This window comes from Babylonia areolata, chromosome 24 (assembly GCF_041734735.1).
Source record: "Babylonia areolata isolate BAREFJ2019XMU chromosome 24, ASM4173473v1, whole genome shotgun sequence".
NCBI classification, from domain to species: Eukaryota; Metazoa; Mollusca; class Gastropoda; order Neogastropoda; family Buccinidae; genus Babylonia; species Babylonia areolata.
This window is the reverse complement of record NC_134899.1, coordinates 18679027-18691526: the sequence shown is the minus strand read 5'-3', so window position 1 is coordinate 18691526 and position 12500 is coordinate 18679027. Positions and strand designations below refer to the sequence as shown.

General features: G+C 45.0%; 1 protein-coding gene across 1 annotated transcript in view; it reads right to left on the bottom strand.

The window, feature by feature from the left end:
- Positions 1–12500, bottom strand: part of LOC143298574 (extracellular matrix protein 3-like) — a 304988-nt gene that overhangs the window by 34546 nt on the left and 257942 nt on the right. Inside the window, exons 23-25 of the mRNA XM_076611454.1 lie at positions 9329–9478; positions 6949–7158; positions 5734–5931 (exon numbers count right to left, since the gene is read on the bottom strand). Coding sequence (XP_076467569.1) covers positions 5734–5931; positions 6949–7158; positions 9329–9478 — 558 coding nt within the window. The remainder of the gene's footprint in view (positions 1–5733; positions 5932–6948; positions 7159–9328; positions 9479–12500) is intronic.

Sequence of the window (12500 nt, the reverse complement as noted above, 5' to 3'; positions counted from 1 at the left end):
TAATACAGCGACCGATCATAGTGGGGCTTCCCCTTTAAAAAAATCTCCCCTGCCCCCCCCCCCCCCCCGCCTACCCCTCGTCGCCCCCACCCCCACCCCCCACAACACTTCCTGCTGTCTCAGTCCTGTGATACACTTGGCTGGACTACAACACGCCACGTCGCATTTTAAACTCCTTGACTGCCGAGGGGAAAAAGAAAAAAAAAAAAAAAAAATTTAGAAAGAGATGTTTCAACTTCAAGTCATAAATCAATATCCAGAAGAATCAACCAAAAACCTGAGAAAATGGTCGGAGATATACCACTCTGGATAAAATTGGTCATGAGATATTTCAGCCTTCTAAACATATTTTCCTTCTTGATATTTTGATCAGTGTCGTCACTATGGACGTAAATGCTACGTCCTCGGGCAGTCAATGGGGTTTTATTTGTATTTGTATTTCTTTTTATCACAACAGATTTCTCTGTGTGAAATTCGGGCTGCTCTCCCCAGGGAGAGCTCGTCGCTACACTACAGCGCCACCCATTTTTTTTTGTATTTTTTCCTGCGTGCAGTTTTATTTGTTTTTACTATCGAAGTGGATTTTTCTACAGAATTTTGCCAGGAACAACCATTTTGTTGCCGTGGGTTCTTTTACGTGCGCTAAGTGCATGCTGCACACGGGACCTCGGTTTATCGTCTCATCCGAATGACTAGCGTCCAGACCACCACTCAAGGTCTAGTGGAGGGGGAGGAAATATCGGCGGCTGAGCCGTGATTCGAACCAGCGCGCTCAGATTTTTTAATGCCTCAGCTGTAGATTGGGAACAGGGATGCCGGCGATGGTGACCACTGTAGCAGGTGAAGCAGTTAGTTAACAATGTGTAGGGGGTAGGGGTGGAGGAGAAGGGGGGGAAGGGGAGAGGGAGTGGTGGGGATAAGGGTAGGGTGGGGATGGGGGTGGGGTAGAGAGGGTCAGTAGTGGGTGTGTGCGTAAGTAGTTGAGAAAACCCACACCATGTGATAGTTAATATGTGATAGCGATCGATCTTGGGGAAACTATGGATTTCGATGTTTTTGTGGGTTTTTTTTCCCCCCTACGCAACAAGATACTGAAAGAGGTGTGTGTGTGTGTGTGTGTGTGTGTGTGTGTGTGTGTGTGTGTGTGTGTGTGTGTGTGTGTGTGTGTGTGTGTGTGTGTGGCTGAACCCTGACGGAGAATGAATGTCTGTATCATTGTGTCCGTATGCGACACATACTCAGTCTAATAATTATCATCATCTTAGATGAACAGACTCTAAATAAATAAACGAAACGATGGGACACATACATACATACATACATACATACATACATATATACAGAGAGACAGACAGACAGACAGACAGAGACAGAGATGGAGACAGATGGTAAAAAGAAAGAAAGAGAAAGTGTGAGCAAAAGAACGAAAATCGGCAAGTGGACAGACACAGACACACAGACACACTGACTAACAGAGATATATGCAGGCAGTTTATTTGATGACTCAAAACCTTGGAAAAAAACAATATGTTTTGCTTTTCCTTCTGGTGTCACTTGTGACGTAATCTGTAACGATAGAAAAATGGCTGAATTCAGGAGAGCGCGCTGTCGAGACAAGATGGAACGAGGGGAAACAGAAGATTGCGCACACACATCTGTTTGTTTGCTTCTTCTCCAGTTTATTTTCTTTCTGCGTTCATCCTTGAAGCCCAGAATTCCTGTTTTAGCATCAGTCTTGAAGTATCTAATCCGCTTACTCTCTCAGAGGATTTATTTTCGTTGTTTATTTTTTTATTTTTTTTTTGGGAACACACACACACACACACACACACACACACACACACACACACACACACACACAAACATTACATAAAAAGCATTGGCATTAAAACAAACAGAAACAAAGAAAGAAAGAAAAAAAAAAAAAGAATGAATGATTAGAAGTACAAAAAGAAAAGGGGAAGACATGTGTGCCAAGCTACAAACTTCTTGAAACTTTTTTCTGTGCACTATCATAACATAAAAAAACAAACACAAAAAAACATTACCGCAACAACAACAACAACAACAACGACGAAGAAGAAATACCTCCCAAACACCACCTAAAACACATCAACATCTTGGCTGATTTTGTTTGTTTGAGAAAAGGGCATTTTACGATGCTTCAATCTGTTGTATTCATCAACACATTTCTGTTTGGGTTTTTGTGTGTGTTTTTTTCTTCTCTTTTTCTCTGTCTGTCTGTCTCTGATTCAGGTAAAGGTTGTTGTTTTTTTTATCCTTCTGTGTTTCTGCCACTTCATTTATGTACCAGTCAATGTCAGCCTGATGCTCTCTCTCTCTCTCTCTCTCTCTCTCTCTCTCTCTCTCTCTCTCGTATATATTGTAACGCCCTTCCGAAAAGGGTATATCTGCCAATGGAAATATATTTTTTTTTACAGTATCTCTCTTATTCTGTTTCTCTGTTTGTTTCTCTCTCGTTCTGTCTATCTGTCTGTCTGTCTGTTTCTTTCTGTGTCTCTGTCTCCCTGTCTGTCTCTCTCTCTGTCCCTCGTATGCATTGAACCCCCCTTTGCCAAACGGGTATCTTTGCCAATGGCAATGAAAAAAGTGTGCCAGTGTCAGTGTCACTGTCAGTTTCTCTGTCTCTGTCTCTCTCTGTCTCTCTCTGTCTCTTGCAACCCCTTCCGTCTCCTTATTTAGAAAGTTATTTATATAAATTTGTGTATTTTTTTCAAAATTTTTTCCTTTCAGTGTTTGTTTACCATTCGCATTGTATTTCTGTCACGTTCCTACATTGAGTTCAAGTCCCACTATGGTTACTCCTCCATCTTGATCTCGTAGCATGAACCCGCCTTCAGACGTAGCAAAGGGTACCTGAAATGCCAATGAAAAAGTTGAGTGTCCAGATGTAGTTAGATACATTTTGTAAAATTCTAACTATAGTCGGTCACCTCGATCAGAGAGCATTCGTCACCTATAAGAAACGAACTATAGAAAAAGGGGGCTCGAAAGGATTTGGGGAAGAGGGTTAGTTAAGGCAGTAGGGAGAATTGAAGAGTAGAAGAAGAACACTATATGAGAGAAAGCTAGGAAAATTCGACGCGGAGAGCGTGCGGCATGCGTCCGTCTAGTTGAGTAGAGCATTGTTGAGATGTATAGTAAGTGTGTGTGGAGTGTAGTGGGGTGTGGTGGGGGGTGGGTGTGGAGTGATGGATGGAGGCAGGGAGGAGAAGATGAAGTATTTTGGAAAGAGGATAAATTAATGCGATACGAACCAGTGCGCGAGGTGCTAGCTGGCGAGAAAAAGAAAAGAAAGTGCTATATGTTGGTTTTTTTGCGCGGTTTCCGCTTTTCGTCATGTGTGGGTAGTTTGGTGCGGATCTGACATCATACAAGCACTTAGATAATCTATTAGTTATCTGTCTGCGAGTGAAACTAAATATATGTGAAACAAGACACAGGAATTCGAAACTGGGGGATTAATAGAGATGAAGTGGTATATGTTGGGGGTGTGCTTTGTCGGCTTTCTTCCCGTTTGTTTGAGGGCAGGGATTTTTAACTTGGACATGACATTAGGTGCTTTGAGTAGAATCCTGAGGATTGTCCGGAAAAAAAAAAAAAAGTGAAAAAAGACACATGTGGATGAGTGAATTGGAGTTCATTTTGTGTGTGTTTTGTCTTGTGTTGTGTTTGTCTGTTGTGTTGTCCTTCTGCTGTTAGTCCGTCTGTTGCGAGCAGCCTGGCTTTCTTCCTTTGGCGTGCATTTGTTGCTCTGTCGCAAAAGCCCATTGTTTCGCACAAAAAAATCCCTCTCTGTTTTTAGTCTATGTGTGTGGTGATGTGATGTTCCTTTGTTGTAGCCTGTTGTTTGTCTGTGCTGTGTGTTGCTGTGTGTGCTGTTGTGTGTGTGTTGTGTGCGCCCCCGCGAGCTGCTAACTTTTGTTGCTGTGTGTCACTCTTTTTTTGCGCTCTCGTTGTCTGCTTTTTGTGTGTGCGTCTGTGTGTGTGTGTCTGTGTGTCTGTGTCTGTGTGTGTGTGTGTGTATGTGTGTGTGTGTGTGTGTGTGTGTGTGTTCAGTGCCCGTGCATATGCTTGCTGCGAGAACGTGTATGCGTTGTCCGCGAGCAAAACGAAACAAAACAAAACAAACAAAAAAATCATGCGCGTACATGATCGTTGGTACGAACGTGTGGTGGTCAGGCGATGAGCTGTGTGTGAACTGAGGCAAACTAAACGTGAAAGTCAGTGTGTGTCAGTCTGGGCCGCTCCAGCTCGAGGACGGTAACACGTTGGTGTGCGTGCATGAGAGAACAGGCGTGGTGTTTTACACGTGATCGCGAGCCGCGCACGGACGTTATGTCTTTTTGAGCCCCCCCCTTCCCAAAACCCTCCTCAAGACACCCTCGTTCCTCCAACAAATCCCCTCAGTCATCATCCCCCTGACGCCAAGAACCTCAGTCGCCACGTGGCCTGATGTCTGACACAGCAGCAGAGTCTGGGGCCAGGGATGCTTCTCTGATGGAGAAACCACACTGATACACTGGAGAATATAGGTAAAGGAAAAGGGAGGGGTGGGGGGGGGGGGGGAGAGGGGTTTTTTAAGGGGGAGGGGGAGGTAGGGGGTTGTGGCTGTAGGAGCCAAGGGCCGAACCTGACGATATTCTCTTGGCGCATTTCTTTGGGGTGGGGATGGGGGGCGGGGTGTGGGGGGTGTGTGTGTGTGGGGGGGGGGGGCGGTTGGACGTTCAAGTGAGAACGGAGGACAGAGATAGTGTGTGTGTGTGTGTGTGTGTGTGTGTGTGTGTGTGCGTGAGAGAGAGAGAGAGAGAGAACAGAGGAAGGGGATAGGAGCGGAGGGCCAAACCTGACGATATCCTCATGGCACATTGCTTTCGGGGGTGGGGGGTGGGGGGGGGGGGGGGGGGAAGTTAAGGGAGGTGCTCCGAAGTAAGTGAGAACGGAGGACAGAGATAGTGTTTGAGAGACAGGGTGGAGGAAAAAAAGAGAGAGAGAGAGAGAGGGAGGGGTGGGGGAGGCAAGGGAGAGAGAGAGAGAGGAGGGGAGGGGGGAGATTTAAATGATTTACACATTACCCCTTCACCTTTTATATGTTATTATCATCATCATCATCATCATCATCACCATCACCATCATCATCACCACCACCACCACCACCACAATCATCATCATAATTGTCATACTTTTTTTTTAATCGTCATCATCACCACCACCATCATCATCACCACCACTATCATCATTATTATCACATTTTCTTCTTCCTCCTCCTCCTCTTCGTTCTTGGGCTGCAACTTCCCCGATCACTCACCAGTGGGCTTTTGCGTGTATGACCATGTAAGCATCCGTACTCTGTTTTCGGGGATGTGCATGCTGGGTGTGTTCTTGTTTCCATAACCCACCGAACGCTGACATGGATTACAGGATCTTTAACGTGAGTATTTGATCTTGAGCTTGCGTATACACACGAAGGGGGTTCAGGCATTAGCAGGTCAGGTCTGCACATAATTATGTTGACCTGGGAGATCGGAAAAACCTCCACCTTTTTTTTTTACCCACCAAGCGCCATCACCGAGATTCGACCATCAGATTGAAAGTCCAATGCTTTAACCACTCGGCTAATGCGCCCGTCACAACTTTGAAATCATCATCATCATCATCATCATCATTATCATCATTTCCTTTAAAAGTAGCAAAAGCACAACCAATGCTGACCTGGGTTGAAAAAGATGAGCGAGGCGTTGGTGTCGGGCCTCTCCAGGTAGTCCTGACCCACGCGGGCCGAGTCCTGGCGCGTGTAGCAGCGCACCTGCGACTGTTGGCTGACGTCACCCGCCCTCTGCACCACTGCCCTCACCACCCCGTCCTCCTCCATCACCTCCAGCACCTCCTCCTTGAACTGCATGCTGGGAACTGGTAGAGTTGTCGACGGGTCATGGGTGGTGGTCAGTTGGTGGTGGTTGTGGTTGTGGTTGGGGTGGAGGGTGGGGTGGGGGAACGAGAGAGAGAGAGAGAGAGGGGGGGAAGGATTAGTGTACGTAGGTGACTGTCGCCTCAGCATTATGTAATCATTGCTGATTCTGTGGTAGAAAGTACGAAGCAAGGATCGTGCTTCATTATTTATCTATTTATTCGTTTATTTATTCATTTATATGTTCATCTATTTATCTATAATATATCAAATCTTCTAACTATTTATCTATATCAAATCTTCTGACTAAAACTCTAGGGAAAATATGACACTGAGACATGAACGAGAAAGGTGAGAGAGAGAGAGAGAGAGAGAGAGAGAGAGAGAGAGAGAGAGAGAGAGCACGCATGACCACAACTCTGTATGGTCATAAAATTGATCAGCGAAGTCTTGACCGCCAACTGTCAAAAAACGAGTCCCTTCATGATTGTCACTAAAACATAATGACACAATCGCCTGTCTTATCTTAAAATGTTCTGCAAAAATACCCCAGTCACCGCTTTCTTTAAAAAGATAACTCGAAACAAATCATGGATATCCATAGAGCACTTTTCTGTATACAATTATGAACAGGAACGACAAAATTCACATAAAACGAATAGGAAGAGGACGACAAGAAGAAGAAGAAGGGGAAGGAGAAGAAGAAGAAAATCATCATCATCAACAACAACAACAACAGCAAGACGAACAAGAAGAACAAGAACAAGAGCAAGAACATGAAGTAGAAGAACAACAAGAAGAACACGAACAAGAAGAACAAGAATAAGAAAACAACAACAACAACAACAGGGACAATACGAAAAACAAAAACAATTAGAAGAATAACGAAAACAACGACAACAACAACAAAACAATCAAGAGAACAAGAACAGGAAGAACAAGAACAAGGGGAGGAGGAACGAGAGGACCTTCCAAAAGACAAGCAGCCAAGAGACTCCCCTCCCACCAGCCCCACTCACCGTCAGACACCGTGTCGTTGATGGTGATCACCGCCACGGAAGGCTCGCCCAGCACCGCCTCACTGGGCATGCGCAGCAGCAGCTTGAAGGTTTCCGGTCCTTCGACCTTGGGCCGTCCAATGTCATCCAGAATGTTGACCTTGATCCTCTGCATGGTGACCCCGGGTGCAAAGTCCAGGATCTTGTTGACAGCGATGTAGTCAATGCCGGCTGCAAGGAAATGGCGGAACGGGACGTCACTTTCAGTTTGTGGGTTTGTTAACCCCTTAATAACCGCTGAACCACCACAGTGAAATGAGATCAGTATGGCTTGAACATTGAGTACAATTACTTCTTAACAGTACTGAAATGCGAGCATTTCAATGACGTAACTGACTTCGTTGAACAAAGGCAATGCAATCATCATAAAACCGGAAGAATTCCAGACAGAGAATGGTGACTGACATCCTGATAATTATCTAAAAGCTCGGTCTTGTCTCAGTGAGGAGACAGCCCTTCATTGACGAGCAGTAATCAAGGGTTTGAACAGTATCTTATCTTCAAACAAGTCACAGTACAATTGCGATCACTAATTTTCGTATTGTTGACAGTGTGAACACCAAGCGTACAAACGCATTCACTGAGGACACAACGCATTCATGCAGACACAGTGGAGGTTGGAGTGACAGAAAAAGGTGTGTGTGTGTGTGTGTGTGTGTGTGTGTGTGTGTGTGTGTGTGTGTGAGAGGGAGAGAGAGAGAGGATGTTTCTTCCCAATCCAGCCTTCAACACACCCACACTAATGCACATGGGAAAGATTAAACATTAATGAATAGTTTATTGACAGGAGGTGGAAGGGGTGGCGATTCGTACACTGAGGGATAGAGAATTTCATAACGGTAGAAGAAGAGAAGCCCTCCACCCCCGCCAAGAAAATGTATTGACTTGTGGGATACAAAATAAAGACGTATCTGCTGATGAGCTAAATGTTCTTATTGAGAAAGAGACAGGGGAGAGAAAGAGAGAGACAGAGAAATACAGATAAAGAGAGAGAGAGAGAGGGGGGGGGGGAGAGACACACATTGCGTGGTATTACGCCTTTCATTTCTATCAGGATCTGGAATGCCCGTGAAGATATAGTATGATGGTGATCGATTATGAAGGTGCCAAAGGAGAGCGGAAGAGAAGGAGAGGAGCAAGAAGAAGCAGGAGGAGAAGAAGGAAGAGGAAGAGGAAGTGGAGCAGGAGGAGAAGAAGGAAGAGGAAGAGGAAGTGGAACAGGAGGAGAAGAAGGAAGAGGAAGAGGAAGTGGAGCAGGAGGAGCAGGACAAACAAGGATAAAGTTGAGGAGGGCGAGAAAATGGAGATGGACTGAGAGAAAAATGAATGACAAAGAGAAAAGAAGGAAAACAATAGTTTGAAGGTTGGGCGAGTGGATGCGGGGGAGGATCGATGGTGTTGAAGGCAATGATGACAGCATGATTGATGGTCATGACAAATGATTATCATGAAGAAGCAATGAACACGATTCTACAAGTGGTCGTGGGTTTTATATGAGCGTGGGCGTTTGCACATTTAGTATAATGTATGTACTTTGCCAGTTTTTGAGGAGGAAGGTGGCAGAATGGTTAAGACGCTCATCTGCTAATACAGTGCCTGTAAGGGTCGGCGTTCAATTCCCACTCCCGCCCTTTCTCCCAAGTTTGACTTCGAAATCAAATTGAGCGTCCAGTAATTCGGGTGAGACGATAAAGCGTGGTCCCGTGTGCAGCACGCACTTGGCGCACTGAAAACAAACGGCTTGTTCTCTGGCAAGATTATGCATAAGAAATTAACTCTAGATGGGTACACAAATATAAGCATCCACTCAAGGCCTGATTAACGCGTTTGGGTTATGCTGCTGGTCAGGCATCTGCCTGCCAGATGCAGCGTAGCGTACATGGATTTACCCGAACGCTGTGACGCTTCCGTGAGGAACTGAAACTGAAACCCTGACCACCGCGTTGGATTCTACAAGTCAGGTATCTGCTATCCCGCTTCTTCCTCTTCTCTTCTGTAAGCAATGCAGCACATAACTTTCTGGTCAGTCCACACGATTCGATGTATCCGCCTTACTTAACGGAACACCGTACAACCCAATATAATGCGATACAATGCAGTACAACTCAATACAACAAAATACAGAACTACACAATAAAATACCATAAATACGATACGATATGATACGAAACAGTACGATACGATAAAACGCAATGCGAAGCAACAAATTACGAAATGATGCAGTGGAATGCAACATAATGCAATATAATCCAAAGCTGCCAGGCACAAAAGAAAAATGAAATAAAAAAATAAAAAGAGATACGCTCTGAGACATCTCCCTCAAACAGAAACGTGGACTCACATTCAGCGGACTTGGGCTTGGATTTCTTCGACCGGACGGTGACGGAGGACGGGATACTAAGGTCTGTACCAGTGCGCCACACCGCCACCTCCACGAACCCCTCACTCTCATCCACGTGGTAATCCCCGCTCCCAAAGTACACCGTGGGCTCTGAAAGAGAGAGGTGAGACAACGTGTAGTAAGTGTAAGCATTGAGTACACGACACGACAATAAAGTCAGTTCAGACAACATTTGACAACTGTTATCATGCAGCTTGAAATCAATAGACAATGAGGCCGGGAGAACACAATTAACAAATAGTAACTCTCTCAACGCATGGTTTGGTCACGTCATACGACATAACACCCTCTCCAAAACCATCCTGCAAGGGACTGTAGAGGGAGGGCGCAGACGGGGGCGGCAGAGAAAGAGCTGGTCCGACAACGTCAAGGAATGGACCAAAATGACGATGCCAGATCTCCTCATGACAGCTGCCAACAGAACGGCGTGGCGAGCTATGACATCTTCCTCATGTCCCCCCAACGACCCCAGCGGTCGAGGGAATGAGTGAGTGAGTGAGTGAACTCTCTCCATTCACAAGGTACACAACTTCAGTCAGTGCTGCTTATGCTACCGATTAAGCTGGTACACAGGTAAATAAAAGGTATATTGGAACAAACCCAGACACTTCCTCAAAAAACGAAAGCGCCGGGCCTGTCCTTACACCGATCATCTGACATGTGCACACAGCAGCATACACTGACGGTACAACAACAACCATAATGCACATTAGACTCTGAATGAATAGCACAGACTATGAAAATGAACAGAAGAAGCTGAGAACATTCGTCTGATGGCTTTGCAATGATCATCAACACCACAAAGTACGTCACGGACTCTAAATAAACGTAAGATGAGACAGCTTGCATTCAGAAAACGTAACAACAACAAAGTACACTTGAACAGGCAACGCAGGCTTTTGTGTAAAAATCTACAGGAGGGAGTTGAAAGTACATCGCAAAGTACACCTTTGGCTCTGAAAGTAAGATTAGACAACATGTACGACGTATATACGACACCAAAGCATACATTGTATAAATTAGACTCTGCATTAAAAATGTCAGGCTATGTGAAAATCAACAAAAGTAAGTCATACAGCTGCACTGTCAGCTCTGTGAAACAATCAACATCACAAACTACACGTTGGGCTTTGAAAGTGAGATAAGACGAACTAAACCATACACGAATGAACAATGTAGGCTGAGTGAAATTTAAAAAAAAAGGACGTTTTGAGTACACTGTAGGCCGTGTAGAAACCAAATCAACACCACAAGGTACACGGTGGGTCTTTTTTTGGGGGGGTGGGGAGGGGGGAGCGAGGGGGTGGGTGGAGGGGAGGGGGGCATGGGGGTTTGAGGCTGGAGTGGAGGTGGGTGTGGAGGGCGGGTGTGGGAGAGGGATGGGGGTTTCTCACGACAATTAGATACGACTGAACCTGAGTCTTGAGTCTCTGAGTCACATCCTCTAAACACAGATGTGGCTCGAAGAACCCGTCACCAAGGAAGTATCTGAAAGGGAAGGTTTGCAGGAAGTTTGTGTTGCAAGAAAGGGATTATTTTGCCAACGTGAACAAGATGTGTGCTCGAAAGGTCAACATGTCAAGAAAACAGCAGAGGGGAGGGAAGGCTGAAGGTGGGGACAAGGGGGGGCTGGTGGGTGGGGGAGAGGTGAGGCGAATAATGGGGTCGAGGTAGGGGTGAACAGTAAGTTTGTTGGCTGTCTGATTTTAAGCCCAGGTCGGTGGGCATCGGAGAAAACGGGAAAGGACTGTATACAGCTGTAAATTGTTTCGCTCGGAATAGCTACTTCCGCTCTCCGAAGAACTGGTTGGAGTAATGTTAAGGTTTACACACAAAAATAAGACGAAATCAAATTAAACGCAACAGAACACTATCGTCCGCAAAACAAAATTAATATACTCGTACAGCAGGACGGTACAGTGTCGTAAATTAGAATACGATATTATACAACACAATGAAATGGAATAATGCAGAGCAATACGATATCAAGCAGTGTAGTTCAGTGCAGCTTCGGTTTTAGTCTCAGTCTTTCAAGGAGGCGTCACTGCGTTCGGACAAATCCATATACCCAACACCACATCTGCTATGCAGATGCCTGACTAGCAGCATAACCCAATGCAAACCAAGGTATAAAGAAAGCATTACAATGCAAAGCAATATCATTCAATACATGAAACGCATACTACAGCATAAAAAATAATGTGACACGAAACGATACGATACAATACGATACGATGTGATGCTACATTCTGCAATATAAAACAACTCATTCTCTCCTACCAGAACATGAAACTGAATATCACAAGGGGATTACTGCTACTGCTGCTACTGCTACCTACAACATCACCCACCACTACTACTACTGCAACCACCCCTACTACTACTACTGCTGCTGCTGCTACCACTGGCGCTGTTGCTGCTACTTCTGCTGCAACTACTACTGCTACTGTTTAATCCCAGCCGACAACAAAGAATAGGTTAGGTCGAGGTTAGTTTTAATTTATCACAAATTAGTCTAACACACACCATCCGTTTCCGAACCGAAAGAACTAAAAAAACCACCAGTGCAAAATGTCTTCGAAAAAAAAAGACGAATAAAGACTTTAAAAACCATTTCTCGAATCTGCATATGAAGACTGTGCTTTCGGAGTCCAAAATATCCCACTTTTTGTTCTTCAACTGAAATCAAACTGGATTCACTTGCACATGGAACCCGTATTCTTTTCCTTCTGTGTGGCATTCCGATATCGTGATTGTCTTGGAGGCGAGAAAGTTGTCAAAGCTCGTCAGTCTACTTCTATTTCTATGTTTTTTGTGAGAACGAAAGAAAGATAATGTAAAAATAATATCATGGCAATGCAAGCATGTCTAATGGAAAGAGTTTGTTACTTTGACAAATATCCCACGCAGCCCTGCTCTATGGGGGAAACTGTGTGGCATTCCAGTTGTGGACAAAGAGAAAGCTAGTTGTCTCGGTAAACAATCTTCTTCTTTTTTTTTTTTTTATCCACAGAGGTAAAGTAGAGATGCGAAAATGAAAGGGACCTGACTCACACATCCGGTGAATAAAGGCCATGAAAGAGATGATGGCGATGCCGCAAGGGTCGAGATG